At 34.0% G+C, this 25,844-nt stretch overlaps 1 protein-coding gene across 2 annotated transcripts in view; it reads right to left on the bottom strand.

Moving 5' to 3' along the window:
• Positions 1–25,844, bottom strand: part of LOC123551409 (transient receptor potential cation channel subfamily A member 1-like) — a 57,975-nt gene that overhangs the window by 16,786 nt on the left and 15,345 nt on the right. For both annotated transcript variants that reach the window (XM_053540898.1, XM_053540899.1), the window contains exons 2-10: positions 14,626–14,682; positions 13,246–13,502; positions 11,215–11,398; positions 10,009–10,140; positions 6,531–6,619; positions 4,572–4,718; positions 4,062–4,194; positions 3,699–3,844; positions 2,494–2,600 (exon numbers count right to left, since the gene is read on the bottom strand). In XM_053540898.1, the coding sequence (XP_053396873.1) occupies positions 2,494–2,600; positions 3,699–3,844; positions 4,062–4,194; positions 4,572–4,718; positions 6,531–6,619; positions 10,009–10,140; positions 11,215–11,398; positions 13,246–13,502; positions 14,626–14,682 (1,252 nt within the window). The remainder of the gene's footprint in view (positions 1–2,493; positions 2,601–3,698; positions 3,845–4,061; positions 4,195–4,571; positions 4,719–6,530; positions 6,620–10,008; positions 10,141–11,214; positions 11,399–13,245; positions 13,503–14,625; positions 14,683–25,844) is intronic.

Below are 25,844 nucleotides of genomic sequence, written 5' to 3'. Positions count from 1 at the left end.
TTGGAGTTCAGATGCGAAGGAAGCCATCGTGATATAATAATACGCATCTGAACGACAAACAATGATTTTATTCAAGAGCAAATCACTAAATGAGATACATTATTTCGATTCTAACACGTTACCAAGGATTTTAAGGTAGATCTATACATCCTTGGCAACATTCATTAAGTAGGCTATTTGCCTGTTTTCCGTTGGTTTCTTTTCCAGTGAGCCGCTATGCCGTTTAACGCTATGACGTAATAATTGTGACGTCAGAAAAATGAACTGTTAAAGAAATAATATATAGATCTAGGCCTAGATCTACCAAACACTGATTTGTCGCTGAATAAAATCATTGTTTAAAGTTTAGATGCGAAGGTATTAGCGCAGCCCGAGTGATATAACAATCCGCATCTAAACGACAAACAATGATTTTATTCATGTGCAAATCACTGTTTGAGAATCAGATATAGGCCTATTATCTCGATTCTAACACGTTATCAAGGACTATTATGTACATCCTTTACTATATCCATAAAATATTTGCCTGATTTCTGTTGATTTCTTTTCCAGCGCGTCGCTAGATATAACGTAATAATTGTGACGTCAGAAAAATGAATTATTGACTAATAACACACAGTTTTCAGTATTCTTTGTTTATCATTAATAGGAAAACAAATCGGGTCGTATAATAACGCAGCTTTCAGCCTTTGGGTCGTGTTAGAATCTCTGACAACGGCACACTACATGAAACGTTTCATCGGGCAAATGTAACATTACAAAATCCAAAGGAAATGTCTGTCTTTACTTTTTATATTTTATATTTGATGTACTGTTGATAAAGAATACAATTTCGATGATTTGGTACGTTGGCATATTGTTCTCGCGAACGTGCAATGCCATTTTATTACGGTGTATTGTGGTTTGCATTCCATTTTGTTTCGCATATACCTTCAGTACATTTTATTATCCCCCGCCGAAGGCGGAGGGATATGGTTTTGGCGTCGTCCGTCCGTCTGTCCGAGCCCACATTTGCATACTTAAGTGGCTATAGGAACAATAGGTAACTGTACTTTTTCTTTGATGTCATCCATTCCGTAAGGCCTTTATGTGGCTATTTTTCTCTTACGTGGCTAAAAGAACAATAGAGAGAACAAAAGAGTAGCCACATAAACACCCATATGTAGGAACGTCCGTCCTTCCGTCCGTCTTTCTGTCTGTCCGTCCGGAGCCAGATCTAGGAAGTGGTTTGGAATATTTAAATGAAACTTCACGTATATGTTCACGACTATAGGGAAATGCGGCCCGTCAAGTTTCAGTCAGATTGCCCAAGTAACACAAGCGTTATGGCCCTTAGTAGTTTCTAGTGTTTTCATAATTATAGGGTACTATAAATATGACAAATTCTGCTTTATAACTTGTGACATATTTGACTTAGAACTATGAAACTTATATCGAATTTAGATCACCGTAATGTGGTAGTGCACACACAATTTCGTCAGGATTTCTTTAGTAACTTCAGAGCTATTGTCCTTTAATTGTTTAAAAATCCACATATTTGTACATAACAAACTAACCAATTGGTAGAATTTCATTTAACTTCTTTATTTTTTTCCATGAACATTTATTATCAACATGTGAAGTTGTGTACCCACATCCGGTCACCCCCACCACATATTTGTACATAACAAACTAACCAATTGGCAGAATTTCATTTAACTTCTTTAATTTTTTCCATGAACATTTATTATCAACATGTGAAGTTGTGTACCCACATCCGGTCACCCCCACCCTCCCTATCCCCAACTCCCTCACCATTTATTAAAAAAAGAAGAAGAAAAACATCCTTTTTTTAATTTTTCCAATCTTCCATGAATATTTAACAACATGTGAAGTTGTAAACCCCCACCCCCGTCACCACCCGCGTTCCAGAATTCTTACTTCAGGACTTCTGTTCTTTGAAGTTCAAATGTAATGGAATTATTTGCTGCTTCATAGTAACATCCTTAACTTTTTGCCGGATATATTTCTTTGCCATTCCTCAACACAAACCCATTCGGTGGGGGACACCAATTCATCGAATTTGCTTGTTTATTATAAATTCTTTTTAAAGACGGTGTTTAGAAACTGAACTGATATTGCTTCAGTGTTGATGTAAATTTTATCCTGGGTAGGTGAATAGTCTGCTTTCAAAGAAAAATGGTTATGGGACCACACTCGCACGCGCGCGCACACACACGCATACACACACACAGACACACACACACACACACACACACACAGACACACACACACTGATTTTCTTATAGTTGTCCCTGAAAGTTCAAATATTTATTAAGAATAAATAATTTTCAGACCAATTGCATATACGATTTAACTTTAGGAATGCTGACTTTTCGGTATAAAAGTTTCTTTTAAAACAACATATTTTGTATATTTTTCATGTTTGAATAACATAATAATGATTTTGGATTTCCAATAGTCAAGACATTGACATATATATATATATGATACCTGGCATATTGCTAATAAGCTTTCGCATCGGGGACTGAAACTCGCTCGTTTGGTTACGCAATACATCCTCCCATTTATCACTTTTGATTATTGTGAAAACAGTATCCCTGAAAGAACAAAGAAACACTTCATAACTCAATTTTGTCTAAGTCTGCAAAACGGACACAGGATATCACAAAGTCATTTTCAAATAACTTCTACACATTTATGTTTTGATCATTTTCATCTGGTAGAAATTATAATTCTTCACAGGGTAAATTCTATTCATTTTTGCGGATGATGACAGAATGTCGTACTGATATCCGAGTGTACCAGAATAGAGCGGCTGATCAAAGCGATGTTTGTTTTATACCTCACTTAATCAGGAATATCAATGCAGTAAGTAATTATTATAATTCATTACAGTCAGAGTTAACTAGAAATATGAATTTTGATTCATATGTATTCAGATGGTTTTTTATAAGACATGTAATTGACACCAGCATGAAGGAGTCCAAGTATTGTGTGACTTTCTACGTCTGGCGTACGGCACTTAAAGATTTCCGAGGTAATCAAACATCTATGACCGGTTTAAGCAAAATCATGCAATACTTTTTCTTACTTTAATAAACTGTGATTTAGCTGTACAAAATGATATGGCAGCATCACATACACATAAATGCATTTATATCAAGTAGTTTGTAACTAGTTGAGTTATATATGGAATATAGCTCACTAAGGTGAGAAAATTTCAAATATTTTCAGGAATGCGTAGAAAGTGAGATATATAATATATTCACGAAAAACAAACAAATCAGTTTATTTTATCTGAAAATATGTTTATAAAGTTTGTGTATGTAATTCAAGCACGTTATATCATACGTTTCACAAAAGCCAGATGTTGAAATTATAAAACTGTTTAACGTCTCTGAGATATTCTAGTTGACGAAAAACAGTGAATTATAAGCCAACACCTTCAGCTGTTCGAACTATGAACATAAAAAGTCTAGATCTTACTTTGGCATGGATATCATAAATGATTACCAGATAAAATATTTCGCATGTTTAGAACTATAAACTCAATTTATACCGACAAGACATTATTTTCATTTAACGGATTTTTTTTTTGTAAAAAGCGGTTTGTAAGTTCTGTTTTGCCATTTAGATTAACCATTTGCCATTTAGATTAAGCAATAATAGTATATTGTATAGCCGTAGGAACTTACACGTGGTTGTTATCAATCGCCAAATCCAAGCAATTGCCCTTGTCATGATCAATACTTCGTCGTGTAAGATCTGCATTTTTCTCTGTTACAAGGATATGAACGACTTCAGAATGACCGTTTACAGCTGCAACCTGAACAGGTGTCATCTAATAATAAACAATAATAAAAACAAAATAAACAAACTTAGATTGATGAAAATATCTAAATATATGTAAGGAATGGATGTTAACATTTTCTTTCTATATGGATGGAACTATATCATAACTACACGCTGAAGTAAGGACAGAGACAACAAAATAACCCGAGTCAAAGAACGGGACAGCGTACAATATAATAATAAAGCAAGTATAGATGAAATACAACCATATTTTTCCGCGTTTCTTCTTTTTCTATTCCTTCCAAATTTATGTGTGCATCGTTGCTAAGAAGTAATCTGGTACATTTCACAAGCCCTTGTTCTGCTGCAAAGCTGATTGGGGTGCTGTTGTCTGTGTCTCTGTTTAAAAAAGATCTTATATTTTTATTACTTAGTAGTTTTCCAGATCAATCTGTAGATTGAAAAAGTAGATGTTCATTATCTTGCATAAGTATGTTATTGTTATGACTGTACGCTCAGACGGCAATCGGAACCACAAATGTATAAAGTGATGCAGTCACGCGTATTTCTTATTCTGTATAAAGAATATGAATTGCAATGTCTATATTAATGCCAGTTTTCAACAGTTATTCAATTTTGTGGCATAATCGTCACGTAGAACATTCACTTTGAGGGTTTATGTAAAGTTTGACTTACTGCAGAATAAATCATGTTCGTAACCATACTATATAATTAACATGCATCAATGTGAGACCGGTAAAGAAAGTAATACTTACAGAGCATTGACACTGGCACCAGCTTGTATCAGAATCTCTACTACCTTTTTCTGATTGTGTATAACAGCATCGTGGAGGGCAGTTCTACCGTCTATGTCAGTCAGAGATACCAGCCCTTTCCAAGATTTTAGTAGCTGTGCTACTATACTAAAAATTGATAAAGTATTCATTACAATTATCTTAATGTGAGTATTAGAAATTGTAATCTAAGCATTGGCTTATCTTTGCAACATTTTACGTCATATTTGTTTACATATAGGAAGACATTTTCACATATTGATTATTTCAATAAAAAAAATCAATTTACTTATTATCATCAGTGATTTATAATCGATTTTATGTACATGTATTTTAAATTATTATAACAGTTTGAGATTTACTCTTAAGCAAGCATGCTTATATCATTCAAAAGAGAGAAAAAAAATTATTTTTACATTTTAGCTCTTCGTATGTATTAGACATTAATTAAAAATAAAATTTATTGTAAAGAACAGTATAAATCTGGTATAATATATAACGTTCATGGTGAAAACGGATCTCACTTAACAGCGAACAATCATTAGAGAGTACTATAGTAATCATCAAGAAAATTAATCATTAATGTATTTGAGTTCACCATTTTATCTCATGTAACACAGTTCTTCAGAAATATTTTGCCAACCTTTTGATTCAGATTAGTAAACGAATGATTCAGTACATTCAGATTGTTGTCAGATCAACATCTGTGTACTTAAAGAGATGACAAAGCCAGACTTACTAAACAACAGCTAGACCTTACTGATAAGAAAGACAAGTGTTAATTTTGTAAATAAAATCAATATCCATTATCTATGAAATCGAACATTTAGAGAAATGATGTTCTCTAGGTATTTTCCTTATACTCGTTAACAATGTAGAAAGTTTGTCATGAAAAACAATTATATAGATAGCAATCTCAAAAGACTTGTTGAGAAACTACTTTTGTTTTAGTAGCAAGCTACCATAAAAATATAAATAAGAACTGAATGCTATTTTCTTATGCGTTTATTCTAGTATAAACAACATCGGGACTTCTGGCAAATCCATGAATCGCGCTAGGTCCAAATGTGGGTTTTACTCGTAAAAACGAACAAAAATAGAATTTACTTTTTTAATGTCTTCTTTTGTCTATAATTAATGCAGTAGTTTTGTCACAGTAAACCTATTAAATAATCATCGTCCTTTAAAAAGCGCTTAATAGTCTTAATGAATATTAATGCATATATTCTCTATCAATGTGAGCTACACTAGGTTCTTACATGGCACTAGTACTGTTTTTCTCTCCAGAAGATGCATTTAAATAAGCCTGAAGCTTTCATAATAAATTAGTATAAACTAATGCAAATCATTTTTCTTGGTAGCCGTCATCCTTTATATAAATATGGAATTAAGTTTAATCAAGTGTATTTTCTATAAAGCTGTGTGTCTTTTTTCCCGTCAATGCAATGATTTTGAAATACAGTTAAGTAGCCAATTATGGTACATTAAGCAACTCTAGTTGAATACTTTAACCCTTAGCCTGCTGCAGGCGAATTTAACAGCCTTTGCAAACAGCTTGGAACCAGATCAGACGCCGATTAAATCGGCGTCTGATCAGGTTCCAAGCTGTTTGCTACTCTGACAATATTTCTTCCAATTTTGGAGCAAATTGAATGAACTTTACAATTTTAGCAGACGGCATTTCCAGCAGACGACAATTTATCTAGCATGCTAAAGGTTTAAAGTACCTGTTGCTTATTTGTCAAAGCTTTGTCATAGTAAAATCTATTAAGTACCTATCGTCTTTTAAAGTACATAAGTAACATTCTATAAAACTTAAAAGCTATTTGTCATGAAATAGTAAGGTATATCTGTCAAAGTAAAATCACACAGCCAGCATGTTAAAGTTACATGTTTACTGAGAATATTTTCATGTTAACTAAGAAAGTCATAAAGGTTTACTCTGTCCATCCCTCTGCTGCAGCAAGGTGCAAAACTGTTTTCTTCCCTTTGCATGTATGAAATACGCCTGCTCCATTCTTTATCAAAATCTGCAAAATAAGATTTGCAAATAGTTACATAATATATGTTCAAATATGTTTATAAAGATAACTGGTAGAAAAGATCATTGATAAGATTCTAGTCTATTAACACAATATACACTCATAGACTTTTATAATCACGTAACTGCGATAACTTCGATAATATTTAAACACGACTGAAATTTTCTCGATCACCTTTGTTCCCATAATATGCTATTTAATCGTGAGGGTATTTTTCCATTAAAATGACTTAAATCAACCATGAGTGGTATATACTTGATTGTTTTATTTTCAACGTAGTCTTAACGAAATATATGAAAATCATAGGTGGCCGATTATAAATGTCTATGAGTGTACATTCATTCATTGTGGTATGTAACACTTTTATAATGATTTCAAGATATCAGACAGGCTGTATGCTTCTGTCTATTTCAATTTAGGATCGTCCCAGTTATGAAAGATCGGGTCTTGTATATTGGACGAAGCAGATGAGTAAGTGCAGGACATTTTTATTAAGACATACCTGTTTGACGAATGAACAATAACCATGTTGTTCGTCCAATCCATTCATAAGTTAAAGAAAAGGGTCCATGAGGTCGATTACAATAAAGAAGATAAAACGAAATGGTACTGCACCATACACTGCATTGAAATCCGTCGTTACATCAAGGATTATCAAATTCCTTTTAGTAATTTCAAAGTTATTGTCTACACAAAAGTGTTTATAAGTACGAAAACATAACACGGGAGATAATCAACAATTATTCCAAGGAAGATTTACGGTTCTTGCATTCTGCATCGTTGCCATTGTGTCAAGTTTTATCAAATTCCCTTCAGTACTGCAAAATGTATTATTCGAATGAAGAAAATAACGGAAAAGTTTCATTATGAATAGCCACATTCCAAGAAAGCAGTCTACCTAGAATGCACCCCTCCAGCAGTCTACCTAGAATACCCTCCAGCATTCTACCCAGAATGCATCCCTCCAGCATTCTACCCAGAATGCACCCCTCTAGCAGTCTACCCAGAATGCACCTCTCCAGCAGTCTATACCCAGAATGCACCCCTCCAGCAGTCTACCCAGAAAGCACCATTCCAGCAGTTTACCCAGAATGCACCCCTCCAGCAGTCTACCCAGAATTCACCCCTCAAGCAGTCTACCCAGAATGCACCCTTCAAGCAGTGTATGTATGGATATGTAGGACGGATTACACCAAACCGGAAGTGACTACTCAGTGTTACATGTGAAGTAGTCCAAAATGTAGTTCCATGCTATGGATGAAATCTGGTATAATGAATGACATGAGGAGGTGACAGTTAAATTTTTGGCTTATTTTTATTGCTTATTGTATTGAGAAAAGATCTAGACCATTTTCATTGTAAATTTCCTGGTATAAGTTTTATTCTTTGCGAAAAATGTCTACCTACGCGTAATTGCTAAACGGCTGTTTTCATGGGGGTGGGGGCATTTTTAGAGGGCGATGTTTCTCAGAACAGATTATTTTTCTTATATACAACATAACATGTCAATATTTTTCTATTTTTGATAAGAAGACATGTTATACTAAATGACCATATATGGTTTTCATATCCGCATTGAAATGCTCTAAAGTGCTGAAAATGAGGTCTGAATGTTTTGTTATTAATATGAAATAAATAAGGAATTGAATTAGCAGAAGGTAACCTTACTTTAAGGACGGATTACACCAAACCGGAAGTGACTACTCAATGTTACATGTGAAGTAGTCCAAAATGTAGTTCCATGCTATGGATGAAATCTGGTACAATGAGTGACATCATAGGAGGTGACAGTTAAATTTTTGGCTTATGTTTATTGCTTATTGTATTGAGAAAAGATCTAGACCATTTTCATTGTAAATTTCCTGGTATAAGTTTTATTATTTGCGAAAAATGTCTACCTACGCGTAATTGCTAAACGGCTGTTTTCATGGGGGCATTTTTAGAGGGTGATGTTTCTCAGAACAGATTATTTTTCTTATATACAACATAACATGTCAATATTTTTCTATTTTATGATAAGAAGACATGTTATACTAAATGACCATATATGGTTTTCATATCATTGAAATGCTCTAAAGTGCTGAAAATGAGGTCTGAATGTTTTGTTATTAATTTGAAATAAATAAGGAATTGAATTGGTAGAATGTAACCTGTACATGATAGACATCTACATAAAAAACATACACAAAGGGGAAAAATAGGAAACGAGGACAAGGAACACAGTTTGCCCGTCCCACACGCTCTCTCATTTCAAGACTTAGTATAATGAATATGTTCATACACGCACAGAACAATGCGTTTACACATCTGTAGGAATTCTGGTGCACCTCACATCCATTTTTTGGGGGATGGGGGGGGGGGGCACTTAAGAGTTGCTCTTATTCGTCCGTCCGAATTTATGTCATTCTTATCTAATAACGTATTTGACTTAGAGTCATCAAACCTCATAGGTTTGTTTTTCAGCAATGGAAGTTGTGCACCAGGGGTTTTAATTTGGATCTCACACAGCCCTTGACCTGGTCAAAAATATAAAAATAGGAGCTTGTGTCGCATGTATCTCTAAACGTTTTTGACCCAGTGTTATGAAAGTTTACAGGAATATTATTAAGCATGTGAAGTTGTGCACCTTAGGTTTTGTTAAAGATATCACTCAGCCGGACCAGAGTGATGGTCATTGACTTAGTGAAAAATATGCATAAAAAGGCATGAAAGTTGTGTTGCGCTTATCTCAAAAAGTATTTTACTTCGGGCCATGAAACATCATAGGAATAATATTCAGCATGTGAAGTTGTGCACATGGGGTTTTGTGCGGGACTTCTGCCAGTCAGACCAGAGTTATGGTCCTTGATTGTCAAAAATATGCATAAATGTGATACAAGTTTGTGTCGCATGTATCTGACTTAGATTTATTTGACAGTATTTGACTTAGAGTCATTAAACATTAGGGGATTGTTATAAAGCATGTGAAGTTGCACACCTGGGTATCTGTTTGGGATTTCATTCAACCAGACTTGAGTGATGGTCCTTGACTTAGTACAAAATACACATTTAGTGCTTAAAAGTTTTCGTTGCATATATCTTAAAATATTTCACCTAGAGTCAAGAAACTATGTAGGAATATTATCAAGCATGTAAATTTGTGCACTTGAGTCTTTTTTTTACTTTGGAAGACCAGAGTTATTGTCATTGACTTAGTCAAAAAACAAAAGTTTATGCCCAAAAAATCTCAAAATGTACTTAACCTAGAGTCATAAAACATTAAGCATTAGTGGTTTGTTGTTGTTGCTGCTGTTGTTGTTTTCTTGTGGAAATCGTATCCTTAGTATCCTTAGGAACTATCTGACTATATAATAAAATATATCATTTTAATTACATACATTTAGGCATTGAAGGTATCCATTGTGTGCGGCAACGTGAAGCGGAGTTCTTTCATCATCATCCGCCATGTCCAACAACTTTTTAATTTCTGTTAAACGAAATGTAGCTTCTTCGTCATACTTTAGCAATATCTGGAATACGCCAATAGAAAAGTACTGACTTTTTTAGCAATATCTGGAATACGCCAATAGAAAAGTACTGACTTTTAAAGCAAGCAAGATTTGGAATACGCAAACAGAATACGCAAACAAAAAGCGTTATTCAGTTATATCCAAAAATAAAAAGCTGAATGGAATTCGTTTTCAGTGACAATTGTAAAATAATCGTTTTTGAATATATGCAATTTACGAAAATGTGAGACCTATCGTGTCAGCAATATATGAAATGTAACATACTAAAATAATAAGCTTCAAAGTAATTATGTCTAGAAGTAATTAGCAACATCAGCAATATATTCGCCTTTGCTTTCCCTCTAAAAGATTCTTTCACTGGTTGTGGGTGCAGATGGAAATTTCCGGCCTCGAGGGTAACTGTGTAGGCGGTAACGAGGCTCCTGCCAATTTACCGCGTAAACAGTTACCCGAGAGCCGGATATTCCCATCTTCACCTACAACCAGTGACAGAATCTTTTTCTTGCATACCATATTCAAGAAATAAAAATAGAAATAAAATCAATCGAACGGCTTTCTTTTTAGAACTATTTCTTATAACCGCGTATTTAAACAAAGCGCGGGAAACCAACGTCCGTAAACAGGAAAGACGTCATGACGTTTCAAAGACAAATAACAATGTTTAGTTCCGGTTCTGTTTTATCAGTTGCAGCGTGACATTATGAATTTTTGATAAGGTAACGTTTTTTATCGAGAAATATAGTATCAGGAACAAAGAGGAACTGTCAAGGTATCGGATTTTATTCCGTTTTATGAAATAAAATGTAAATTACTACATAATTCTTCTACGTATATGTAGTTCGTAAAACGTCATTTACAGCACGAGAGTCATCTTACACCCCGGGGTGTAAGATGGATTTTTCCAGCACCGGTAAAAATACCGGAAATCCCCGTCTGGTATGCAAGAAAAACCTGTTGCACACTGACATTGAAGGACGAATTTGGTTGCTCATCTGCTGTTGATTGTTTGTGTGTGCTTCTGTGAAAAGCGGAAAATTTGCAATCGACAACATTACTGAAAATATCAAAATGTACCTCAAGTACATCCTTGTTGTTGTTTTCTGTAGCGTAATGAAAAACGGATTTCCCTTTTTCGCCTCTAACATCTGTTTTAGCTTCTTTCTCTAAAAGTACATGAACAACTTGTGGACTATTATATTTGGCCGCAGTAAGAAGGGGTGTAAACTTTGCTGTATCTTGTAGGTTTATGTCATCCTGCCTGAAAAAAAATAGAAACGCGGTTTTGTGTATAAACTTTAATATACGCGGGTTTTATACTGCAAAACATCCTGTATAGTTTTCAAAATATGTGCAAGTAATGCCAATTTGCTTATTTTTATAAAACATTATTTTCCTCTTATAGTAAGTACGTCATTTCTTAGAAGGTTTTACATGTCATGTAAATACAGAAGAAATTTCTTAGTCTGTTCACTTAAGAAATGAAATGATTTTTTTTTTCGGTATTCATGCAAAATGAACGACAGAATAGGATCGGCAAATCCATGAATCGCTGGCGTGATTCATGTTTAATTTGCCGATCCTGTTCTGTCGTTCATTTTGCATGAACACCGAAAAAAACGTTTCGTTTCTTATATTTACATTATATTTCCTTTCCATTTGTAAACAATATAATATTATAAATTGCACATAATTTGTGGCATTTAACACTAAAATCAGCTTCCCGGCCATTCTGTTAACCAGACAGAACAACTGCGACGTCATATAAGGAACGTTCTCCCTGACTATACGCGGACGTCGTCAAAACAGCGGTCGGTTATCACTAAGCTGCGATGACGTATCTTTCGCGCCTTTCCTTTTGCAGTTCATCCGAAATGAACGTCATAATTTTCAACTGAAAAGAATAGGGCGAATGTAAATATTTAACCATACACACTGTCGTTCTAAAAGCGTCCAGTATAACCGCTTTAATGCAGAATTGTTACCATTAGTACACCGATGTTACATAGATCTACATCATAAAATAAAGTTTTATTCACGTTCTTTAGAAAAAGGGTTTCGCTTAATCATAAAAAAATCTAACTTATATTATAATAAACAAAATCAAAGCAACTATTTTCAATCCGTAATTTCTAATTGAATGCATCTATAATGAGCAAGAGGGTCATGATGACCCTATATCGCTCACCTGTTAAACATTCTGACCAAGTTTCATGAAGATAGGGTCATAAATGTGGCCTCTACAGTGTCAACAAGCTTTACCTTTGATTTGAGTGGCGACCTAGTTTTTGACCCCACATGACCCAGTTTCTAACTTGGCTTAGGAATCACCAAGATAAACACTCTGACCAAGTTTCATGAAGATAGGGTCGTAAATGTGGCCTCAAGTGTTAACAAGCTTTTCTTTTGATTTGACCGGGTGACCTACTTTTTGACCCTAAATGACCCAGTTTTGAACATGGCATAGGAATCGTCAAGATAAACATTCTGGCCAAGTTTCATGAAGGTAGGGTCATAAATGTAGCCTCTATGTGTTAACAAGCTTTTCCTTTGATTTGACCTGGTGACCTAGTTTTTGACCCCACATGACCCAGTCTCTAAATTGGCATAGAGATCATCAAGATAAAGAGAACCGGTCATTTTTTCTGATTAAAGTATGTATGACATGAAACCGTGCCTCGAGCGTGCCGATATCAATTGAGCCCAACGTCTGCGTGGCTTCCATGTAAAAATAAATTCACTTTACTGCAAAATCAATCAGTTAATACATAAATCAGAGCTAGAATATTTCTTAGTACCGAGACCGTTTTTCTAAGAGTTTGAACTTGATTTTGTTGAATGCTGATTTTACTAAATCTCCAAGAAACAACCAAACTTTGAGCAGAGGAAACAATTCCGTATAGCAAATACTCTAAAATTAAATACTTTCGCGAAACCAAAAGATCTCAATATTAAAAATTGTATTCGAATCGCGAAGTAGAATACGAGCGATATACCTCAAAATACTGAGGTAACAGGAATAACATTTTCACGTGTATATATTTTCGCAAATACGGTCAGTTAACGAATACAGCGAAAATAAGTCCCTCGCGAAGAAGTTGAACTTACTTATCCATTAGCATCTCGGCCACCATTACTTCGTCGTGTTCTGCAGCAAGATGCAGTGGCGTTCTTCCCCTCTTGTTCACTTTGTTCACGGTTTTCGAATTCTTCTCAAGTAACATCCGAACAATCTTCAAACACCCTGTGCTAGCAGCATAGTGAAGAGGGGTGTTGCCCTCTTCAGTGTCGTCTTGAATAGAAACATCCACTGACGGATTTTTCAGAAGTCTTTCCACTTCAGCTTCATTCTTTTGGATAATGTTCTATATCAAAGACAAAATTATAATCACTTTGTCTGCCTACTAGAGCTAGTAATAAAAAATGAAACATACTTGTACATAGCTGCGACCTTACAACAGTCGAGTAAACACTGGGGAGTTAGTGAAGGGAAAATCGAAATTAGCAATTTTCTTATATATTGATATTTTTATGTTTTATAGATAATGCGCATTCATTTAAAATTGTAGGAATTTGAAATGTCTGCCAATGTTTAGTTGACATCGTCGTAGCCAGTGGATGAATATTCTAACTAACCATTTAATAATCGTAAAGCGTGATGTGTTCGTATCTGAAAGGCAACTGATTTTGGAATTCTAAACGTATATATAAAAGGAATACACTCAGCTAAAATGTTGAAGAGTCTCTAATCATCTTTGAAGGTCAATCTTAAAGGAAACCATGAGTTACAGTAACATACGTTTAAATCGCAAAAATAAATTCTGTGGAGCTACTTGAAATCTATTGTTCAGCTATCAAAGTCAAGAAGTTTCTGTCTTGAAATGAAATAACTGGTTGACACCTTCACATCACGAATCATATTAAGCCCTCAAAACACTTTAAAGTCATTAAACTATGGCAATATCGTTGTCAGTGTTGAAGATCTAAACGCTAACCTAACAAAGGAACTGAGCTCGAGCAGAATTAAAACAAGATTTTAAAAGCAGTACGTATTAAAATTCATATTTTCTTCATTCTTTTTAGAGTTCATTATTTCACTAGGTTAGTCAATTAAGAAAAACAAAATTTAAAAAGGCAATGGTTTTAAAATTGGTACAAAATATACATATAAAAGGGGATTTAACCAATTTTTATGAATTTTTGTCCTGCAATTTCATTATGTAATTTTCATGGCATTTCTTTGCATAGAGTTTTACACATAATTCCCCTTTAAGCGTACCAGGTAGATTTTTAAAACACCACGAGAGTTTAATCTGGGTGGTTGAAACAATATAAAACACTCAAATTCCACAATTGTATCCTCTGACAATGTAAAAATACCTTACTACATCGCACATATATTTTATTTACATAAGTACTGCTTTACCACAACACGATGCGTACTACAGACATGACGCTTTAAAATTTGTAAAGATAAAACATAAACACCTTGTGTAAAGCAAACTTGTCTTGTGCTGTTCCTGCCGCCATTTCTGTTTTCTGGAACTGAAACGGGACAAAGGATAACATGTAATAGTAAATGACCTACTGTCGAGTGACTTACTGTCGAGTGACTTACTGTCGGCCTACTGTCGAGAGACTTACTGTCGAATGACCTACTGTCGAGTGACTTACTGTCGAATGACCTACTTTCGACCTACTGTCGAGTGACTTACTGTCGAATGACCTACTGTCGACTTACTGTCGAATGACCTAATGTCGACCTACTGTCGAGAGACTTACTGTCGAATGACCTACTGTCGACCTACTGCCGAGAGACTTACTGTCGAATGACCTACTGTCGACCTACTGTCGAGTGACTTACTGTCGAATGACCTACTGCCGAGAGACTTACTGTCGAATGACCTACTGTCGACTTACTGTCGAATGACCTACTGTCGACCTACTGTCGAGTGACTTACTGTCGAGTTTTAAAACGATAAAAATGATATTTAGTATGAAAATATCTACCTATGATTTATTTCAACGTTTTAAATGATTTGACAAGGCAAAAAGGGAGATAATTTGAAATAAGTTTTTTAAAAATGCTCATCATTCAGTATTGCTCAGTTCAAATTGGGAGATAACAGATCTGTTTGGATATCCTGATATAAATTGTTTATCAAAATATTGTATGTACTGGGAATATTTAGAAGTAGACCAGTTGACCACGTTTAGTGTCACTATGATTATGAGGAGATGAATTATTTTTATATTTAATAAATTCAAACTTTATGATGATTATAAAAACAAAGAATGTTTAAACAATTACTTGTCATAGAGTCCGTTTTCTATCACAGAAATATGTCGGATCGTCCAGTCAAAAATTATCATTTAAACAATATAATGATGATGACAGTGGTCTGAGCTCATAATGTAATTGAATAATGATAATATGTTATTTTTAAAACAACAATATGCGTATTGTGAATAGACATTATACTGAAATAATACAAACTAACATTGATAAAAAAAAACTACAAAATTAGTCAATTTCATATGACAGACAGGCAGACGTACTTGCTGAAATCATTCAAACTGTAATTTTAGTAAATGTGTTTTAAAATTTGTTTTAAAGACAAGTAAATATGTAGATTGTTTTATATACGTGTCATTCCCGTTAAAAATGGAAAAGGAAATCATTCGTTAATAAGCTCGTAGAGGATTAAATTGTTTAAAATAATACCAGGTTCTAAGTAAGTCATAGGACGCAAATAATATTATCTACATGAAACATGTCTTAAATGCATTTATTTACCTATTTTATACTTTCAGGAATGTATTGTAGTAGAAACTATTTGTTGTCACGTAGTTAGCAGTTAGTAGTAGTCAATAGTCAGTTCGTAGGCCGTAACATTACAATCGTAGGCCGTATCACTTGCACTAATCCAGAGTTATATTAATTATCTCCCTTGGTCCTTCCCATGAACCCTTTGTTATGTCATCCGCCACCATTGTTATTGTATGAACAATAAATATACATTGTCTTAATAAATTATTATATATATTTACAGGTATGTTCTGATGTTCTAATATATATTGTTAGTTACATAAATATGTGTTCTAAATAACTAAGGCTTTCAGATGTAACTGATATGTTGTTTTAAAGTACATTTGATGACATTTATTGAACACCGTTGACATATGTGTAATGAACCCTTTGTTATGTCATCCGCCATCATTGTTATTGTATGAAAATAAATACACATTGTCTTATTATATTTTATATATTTACAGCGCCCATCTCATATACAAGAACCCGCATGGACCAATTAGCCCCATGACAACTGGCGCCCAATTATGGATATGAGATCTGGAAAAAGACTTGATATTATTGTGTTTGAAAATGTCAACACCGAAAGTTACATATAATGCAGCCAATCAGATGGTAGTTGTAAAGATTGGACCAATCAACACAGAGTTGTAAACATAGTAACCAATCACGTATGATAAACATGGTGACGTCGCCGCCCCAGAATTCATTCATAGGCCTACTACTACGAATAGACCTTTATCACGGACACGGACATGGGAATGTAAATGTAAACGTACTCTGTACTTCGTTCAAATATGGGGGGTTTTCTCAAACATATTTTAGGAACTATATTTGATAACAAATAAAAGCGCATAGTGAGATAAAGGTTTAGTCCAGTAAAGTCGCATTTGTATAGGCTTACAGAAATTTATTTATTTATTTGGGTTTTACGGCGCACCAACACAGTATAGGTTATATGGCGCCAAACAGGACAACAAATTTTGGTTGCACATCGAAATAAAAACATGAGGTATGGAAAGGCTTACAGAAGGCTTACAGAAAGCACTCATTGTGGTAGAAAAAATACAGATCGTTCACCTATTTGTTATTGTGTGGGAAAGGGTAGGCTGTAAAAAAAAAGAAACGCAAAGAAATGAAAAAGAAAGTAATATGAATAAAAATACAATGAATAACTGAGGATAAGTGTAAAAGTGTATCGGGGGCGGGAGGCTGGGGGAGGGTGAGGGGTTTACGGTCTGTGTGTCTGGAATTATAATAAAAAAAATATTCAAATCTATCATGTTTTAGTGATCAGCGTGGGATCAGTGTGTTGGAGGAAAAATAAAAACTTAGAAACAAAGTAAGCTGCAACACGGCCTGTAAACACTGGTTTTGGTGGCAAATGAGGTGAATCGAAAAAAGAGCTAATGATACTTCCGAGGTGGCGCTAAGTTATAAAGAAAGTCTACTTTGTGTATCAACATGAAACAGAATTTCAGTTAAACGGGCAGTCGGTTCCATATATGTAGAGCGATTTGCAGAGATTACTGTCTAACTTAAACGAAAGTTGAAATAGTACCGAAATAGTTTGGTAAGGAGGAAAATAGAAAAAATAAATTAGAAAAATAAATTATGTAGTTTACTGATTGTATTGTTTTGACTTGTCTATTTCCGTTTTTTGAGATGCCAATGCCACTTGTGTAGGAGTTAAAAAGTTGGAGGATACGAAATCTTTACCCCCTAAACAAAATCAAACCTTAAGTAATGCTTTTTGATTAAGAAGGTATCGAGAAGCGTGATATAAATATCTAACCAACATTATTGCAAAATATGAGATTTGATAATCATAGGGGCAGTAGAATGTGAAGTTTAGAAGGTGACCAACTTTTACCCAACGCCGGTGTGATAACAATATAGCGCTCCTATTCGTTTAAATTGATTGGGCCAAATAACTGTAAATAAAAAGGAGATATTACGGTAAAACTTTGTTGATAGGAAGTATACAAGATTGAAAGGCTCGGATGTATTGGCAAGTGCAGCTAATTTAAACTTATTTGATACTTAAAATAGAGACAAAGGTTTGAGGTTAAACTTGGGATAATACATGCATATAAAAACTCCAGCTTAAGATTCATTTCAGGTTGTTTAGATCAAGATTGCTGTGTCTAAAACGATAAATTTTGTTCTCCGAATTACTGTACTAATTTGATTGACCTAGTTTGACCAAACTTGGTTATTATGCAGAGGCATAGCTCTGGGCTATTTGAATTGAGGTCAAATTTATGGCACCTTAACAAAGAAACAGCCACCGGTAAATGAATATAGTTCTGATTGAGACATATTGACACAAAACTTGGTGTATTGCTAATGTATATCAGGACCCACCTTAGGAATATCAACCGTTCAAAATTTGTTTTACTGATTGCGTTAATTGTTGTCAAACTGACAAATTAAATATCGTGAATTTACAAAACTAGATCTAAAAGAATATTTTATCAGATGGCAGACAACAAGTAAAATTAAAGGAAAATGACGTTTTATTAAACTGAACCTGGTAATTTTTCGTAAGATGTAGATATATGTGTTCCTCTATGTTCTTACACGGACAAGATTTATTCACAGCAGGGTATAACACTGTCAAGAATTATAGAAGTATGCTGTGTCCTTAATTTTGGGCAAAAACTTCGGTGTCCTAGAAAGTAAACGCATCTCTGCGGTTATGTTTTTCGATTTTTATGCTTTGAGAAACCCCCCGGATTTTGACCATAGTACATAGTACGTCTACATTGTAGGTGCTTATACCTGTCATTATTGGGAGCCTGATCACCTCTTCAAGACAGACATCTCTTTTAGAAGGAACGCCATCAAGAAAGTTTAAAAGTGACATTGACATTTGGAATCTTTATATTCAAGATTCTTGTGAGTGGCAATAATATCTAGCCTTTTCTGTGTGTGCATTGTGTGTTTATATTCATGTGTATTGGTCAACGGTGGTATGTACCTTAGTTAATTTTAATATAAGTGTATAGTATAAATGTACAGTCGAGTGATTTTTTTTATAAAATTTCATTGATTTACTTTTCACTCTACTATACACTTTTGAGATTTTAATAATTATGTATTGATTCAATATTTTTCATACTTTAGGTATATGAGAACTATCATAATATAACGCCTAAAATGTTCAACTCTATAGCATTTCCTATATAAGTCTTATAGTAACAATTCCATATACTAACTAACAGTATATTTAGGCCTACGGTATATAATGTGCAGATTATAGGTCATATTCTACAGTCCATAAAATAAACAAACGTGTTTGTATACATGGACGGATCCAAACAGAAGGGGAAGAAGCATTTTGTAGAAATATTTCGATGGCAAAATACAATACATATCGTCGTCCTGACCAACCTATAAACATATAAGTACAACAACACGGTTGACCCATTTAAACGAGCTGCAGGTGAAAAATGGTGTGATTGATATTTAATTGAATAATTCTTGTTCAGCAATAAAAATTGAAGAACAACCTCTGGAAATTATAGAAAAGTGACACTTAATAAAAGAAATATTTTACTGGCGAGGTAAAATTTATCCTGTCAGTAAAGTATTATTTTCTACAGTCTGTAAGTGTGTATATTGTTCAAAGTGTTCTTTGGTACTAGTGACAGAGTATAGTATTGTCTTGTCCTATTTTATTTAACTGTCAAATGCATATTGATTAAATGGGCGGTGCATAGAATATTTTAATCTTCGATTGATTTTCGGTACATTCCGTTTAGTATACGAAAAGTAACCAGCAAATAAAATGATTTATTTTTAAAGCGTGTATACGCAAGTCACAATAGCTCAGTGGTCATCGTCAATAGCTTGAAACCTGGAGTTCGTAAGATCGATACCGTTCAGTATCTGAGGTTTTTTTCCGACAAATTGCAACAAACACTCTGTACATGTACATTTTTATCCAGTATTTCCTTAATTGTATTTTCACAAGTATTTTTTTTTTATTTTTATCCCTTTCATTAATTTCTGATTTATATATATATACTTTTTTATGTATTTTTTTCACTGTTCATTTCACGACTATACAAATTTCATAAATATGAATTACAACTAGCTAAATTCATCATTCAGTTTCATTCGCGGTGTGGGTACTGCACGGCCTGTAAACACTGGCTCGTCCTCTTTGAGGAGATGAGTTGAAAAAAGAGCCAACGATACTTCCGAGGCGGCGCTAAAGACCGGAACTTTAAGCAGAATGTAAACAAAGAAGAAGGGTGAGTTGATTGTTTCCTTTCTCAGTTAAATGTAAGGCCCTATTTAAAAAAATAGCCAATGTAGTTCCACTCAGAAATGATTATACTTTTTACATATGCAGGCCATTTTGCAAGGTAAATGCATTCCTTGACGTGAAACTTTTGAAAATTGGAAAATGGGGCAAGTTCGAACCAGAAGTGGAGATTTACCAATATATTTCGCCCTAATTTACACAAATAAGGGTAGACATACATTGTACCAATTTTTCTCATAATGGTATGATAATTTCTGAATTATTTATGTGTTTTAACGGCGGGTTATATCCCTCTATGCTCAATTTTGGCTAAGAGGAGGAGCCAAAGCCTTGAAGGAGGCGCAAAAGGCCGGAGTGGGAGCCATTGACCAGTTCTTTCTCTGGGTGATTAACACTCGTATAAAGCGTTTCCGTTCTCGCATTGTTATATCTATTCCGTTTTAATGTTTGTAATTTGATCCTTGAAATTGTATTATACTACCCAAATGCACATACTCTACCTAAAATAATAAGTCTTAGGGCTGTCCGTAAGACAGCGCATTCGACATTTCTCAGTGCTTGACTTTGAATTAGAGCTTTGCCAGTAAAACTTTATAAAACTTTAAACAAAAAAAGTCTAAGTTAGAAAGGGCATAACTGTCAAAATTCAAATCAGAGTTATGGGGTTAATTTCTCCTGGGGCAGACTTTGATAGTAATTAACTATTTTAAGTTTCAAGTCAATAGCTTTGATAGTAACAAAGCTATCTGACTTAATTAAAAACTTTTACCAAACATTCTAAGTTAAAAAAGGGGCATAACTCTGTCAAAATTCAAATCAGAGTTATAGGGATTGTTTCTCCTGGTGTAGACTTCGAAAGTAAACTATTTTAAGTTTCAAGTCAATAGCTTTGATAGTAACAAAGATATTTGATGCTATCAAAAGGGTTAACCAAAAATTCTAAGTTAAAAAGGGGCATAATTCCATTAAATTCAAATCAGTGTTATAGGGATTGATTCTCCTGGTGTAGACTTTGGTAGTAAATAACTGTTTTAAGTTTCAAGTCAATAGCTTTGACAGTAACAGAGATAATTGACTTTATAAAAAACAACAACGCCGACGTCAACGCCGTTGCGAGTGCAATAGCTCTACTTTTTCTTCGAAAAATCGAGCTAAAATATATGCGTATATATCAATGCAACGGCTACACAGTTTTATGACAAATGGTCAATTTTAATGTAAATGTTTGAAAGGAATCGCAAAGAAAGGATTCTCAATTCTGTATGATATTATTCCTTTTGTTCGTTCCAGGTGGATCTGTTTAAAGGCAAACGTAGGAAAGTGTTATCATTGACAAAGAAAAAGAACGACGTAACATACAATTGTAAAAGAAGTGACAGTAAAACACAGCAAACCACATCAAATTTACACGAACACTTTAGAAATGTAACCACGAGCACCCAAAATAAAAAGAAGCGCAAGGGAACGCAGCAATAAAGTGAATACATTCAGATCGCCTTTGCACAAAAAAATGTAAAGTATTATCGCCGATTGTTCGCTTGTACAATACACACCAGGACCGGAAATGGTAATACTTCTTGCGGAAATGATGGCGATTTATTCTGCAAGGCCATTAATCAGCTTAGTATATCTGTAAATTAAGCAAAACAGTTGTGCTATTTGACATTTGGTTTTATACTTGCTACTAAGTAAAATGTTTGATTAAACTTTGGAGCGCTATTTCTGGGTGCATACATGGCGCTAAATACAACGTCCACGTAACGTAAACATAATATCGTTTTGACGATTTAAGCATTGCTAGTCATGTTAGAATGTTCACTTTATTTATAAAACTCCCTCAATATTTTTGCTAATCTGTTGTTGTTTTTTCTATTTTTTCAGTATATTTATGTCTTTTCTAATTCATTGAGAAACAAATGTTTTTAAGAGTTGATTTGAAACCATAAATAAAATCGAGTAAGGTAGTGACACCATATGATGTAAATATAAGAAATGATATTTTTCGGTATTCCTCAGAATAGGATCGGCAAATCAATGAATCGCGCTAGCTGGAAATTAAGTATCAACATACATGTTTCCTTACAAACGTTATTTAAGTAAAATTAGAAAACTGTATTTATAATTCTGTAACTGTAAGCTCAGTAACGATCAATACCCATTCTTACTGCGTAGCATTAATTAACAATAAAGTCTGACAGCAAATATTGCCTCAACAGACGCCACCCTATTTACAAACTCCCAGTACTAAATTATAACTCAGTATGACTTTGACTGCAGAACGACTGACAAACGGACGAGGATAAGACAAAGCCTATATAAAACGTGCGGTTCGACCGGGGAATAAATATCTAACGTTTTCAGTTTCATTGTTATCGTTAGAATATCTGGGAGAAGTATTTTGAGTGTTAGCATTTTCATATATATGTAATCGAATTAAGCAATTTACAAGTAAACAAAAATATTTATTTAACATTTGTAAGTACCCAGTGAAGCACATATTGCAATTGCATTTTAAGACTACTAAAAAGTTAACACTAACTATTAAAAATTTCAAAATGCGTTGGACACGAAAACCGCTGTGCATTAGGAAATGTCCTTTTCATAAAAATATCATAATTATACAATTTCATACGCCATGATAGCCCATTATTAGACAAGTGAAAAAGAAAAGCAAATACCTCACAATACATTCTAAGAAAATGAATAGGATGTTGTTACAATATCATCCATCAGATGTTTGTCACAATCAAAGGGAACCATGATAAAGCTCTGGTATGTCAGAATTAATGATACATTAAAAAAATCTCAATTTCATAGTGCTTTGGCTCCCACTCCGGTTCTTAGCGCCTCCTCTGCGTCGATGGCTCCTCCACATGGTGATAAATGGACATGTACGGGATAAACACGCTAGTAAACCACATAAATCATGCAGTACCAATATATGCTTTTCAGCAAGATTGATGCAGTGACTATAAAACCTTAAATTTGTGTAAATTAGGGCGAAATATATGGGAAAATGTCTACTTTTGGTTTGGACATGCTCTATTTTCTAACTTTCAAAAGTTCTCACGTCAAGGAATGCATTTACCTTGCAAAATGGCCTGCATATATAAAAGGTATAATCATTTCTGGGTGGAACTACATTGGCTGTTTTTTTAAATAGGGCCTTACATTTATCTGAGAATGGAAATAATCAACTCACCCTTCTTTTTTGTTTACATTCTGCATAAAGTTCCGGTCATTAGCGCCGCCTCGGAAGTATCATTGGCTCTTTTTTCAACTCATCTCCTCAAAGAGGACGAGCCAGTGTTTACAGGCCGTGTACTGCTGTCATCGAAGTCATATTAATCATATAAGTAGTTGAAAATGAAAAATAAAATATGTGCTCGCTAATGGGCTCGAACCAGCGATTTCCCGCATTCGAGCCAAATGCTGTAACCACTGAGCCACAGATACGATCGATGAGAATGTGTTTCACTTACAATACTAATAATGATATTTAGACAGTTTACCAAAAATTCTTTCCGTAAAACATACGGATAGCACCGAAGTTGGACCGAATATTATAATATCGAATGCACAGAGCGTGTAATGTATGCATATTTGACAGGTTAAAGAAATAGCACAATAACACTTGTAAAGGTTGTACATTGTATTTTGTTTTAGGACTTATATTTATTTCATTAAGTTACAAAATTATTTGGCTGGTACTAAGTTGTTTGTAAATTTCGCGAGATTTAAATATAAATTTATATTTTCCGGTTTTGACCGCGGGCGACGCTATTACGAATCGTGTCGATTTACTGACCTGTACATTCAATATGCGGCTTTAGCTTAGTGGTTAACGCGTTCGGGTTAGAACTCCACAGAATTGAAAAAAAATCATAGGAATTAGGTTCGATCCTCAGACAAGATAGTATTCATATCAAAATCTACTACTGATTACAGAAATCTCAGGTTTATTCCGTATGCATACCCATTACAATTATTTGAAGGTAAACGTGAACGTCGTAATATGTATACTTTGTGTATCAAATATCAATTTTTAAATCCATTTTTGAAAATGTAATCTGTAAGCATACCTGGTTTAGTGACGGTTAGCAAACGCATGTTATCGCGTATCGCTACGTCAGTTTTATGGTGAAAACTTAACGGTTCGCACGATGTACGGGTATAGTATAGCTATTATATTTAACTTAATACTTGATTAAGCTGATATTTTGTAGAATTGACTTGACTTAAAAAAGAAGCAAATTCCCGGAAGATTATTTGCGTTTCCGTTCATTTGTTTTTTGTTTATTTCATTTTTTGTCTGGTGTGCGTGGGCTATTTACAAATTACATAGATGTTCTTGAAATGAACGTACCAAGTTTATTGATGAATTGAGCAATTTCAACTTTAATCATGCAGACATTATTGACATCGATTAGCACACAAAAGCCGATATAAAAATTCTTTTAATACCTCAGTTAGGACCTGAGACGTATATATTTTTTCATACTGAGGTTAAACATAAGATGCAAAACGTCATTTGTGACATCATTTGAAAGTGTATTGTTGCGTTTAAAGTTTATCTATTAAATTTATGGCAATATTTTCATTTTTATTTTAGCAAAAGAACAACTTTACTTCATGTATATGAATATTAAAAGAGCAATACAGATTAGAGAAATATGCTTTCATTCTTTTGCAAAATCGTATGTGTTCCTAAAGTCGCACAATAGATTCTATATCCGCCGCAGAATTCGTGTATATTGCTAAATACAGAGCTGAAACCTATAACAAACAATACTCATTTAGTAAAAATGAAACCATGATATTTTTCCATATTGACATGTAAATTTAGTATAAGTCAATAGTGGCATGCATGGCATTTTACTGTTAAAAAGCCTTGTTAAAGCAGGAAATAATGACCCCGTGCAGAAGTACGATAATAGCTTAAAATTAGTATATCGTTTTTATGCCCTAAGTGTACTTGTAAATAAAAAAGTAATAAACTTATAAGGAACACAATATTCGATCGCTGATAATAACTGAGCTTTCTGAAGTCGCGAAAATAACTGAGCAGCGCTCGTTGTTGTAACAGCCTTAGCAAAATAAGGACATTCCAACTGTAGTGAAATTTATCACCAGTAGATCTTCGACAGGTTATACAAATACGCCTATTCAGTGATTCTAGTTTCTATTGGCAGGTTGCTATTTTAGTTCTAATTTTGATAGTAAATTTTAGATTTTTAAGAATTCTCAAGATAATTTTCAAATTTGAAAAGTTTATAGTTTATGGTTCATAAATTTACTTGATTGTTTTACAGTAGAATGTCAAGTATGACAATTTCTGTTTTACTGATATTGTCGAACATTTATGGTTAGGAAAGTCATGTTTATTTCCAAGTCCACATTGAAATGAAATATTCTGAACACATTTCTAATTCTAAAATCTTAATCTTGATACAGTTCGACAATTCTTAAATTTGCATTAAATTAGCAACACGTCAATTCGGGATATCTTACTATGGCTATATTATACCAATACGAGATAATTTTGCACTGAATATATTTTGATAGTTTCACCAAACTCTGTACAGTTGGGTGTACTTGACTTTAAACATTATATGTATT

Source organism: Mercenaria mercenaria, chromosome 4, assembly GCF_021730395.1.
Source record: "Mercenaria mercenaria strain notata chromosome 4, MADL_Memer_1, whole genome shotgun sequence".
In the NCBI taxonomy this organism is placed as follows: domain Eukaryota; kingdom Metazoa; phylum Mollusca; class Bivalvia; order Venerida; family Veneridae; genus Mercenaria; species Mercenaria mercenaria.
The sequence above is the reverse complement of the archived record's forward strand: the minus strand, read 5'-3'. Positions and strand labels throughout refer to the sequence as shown.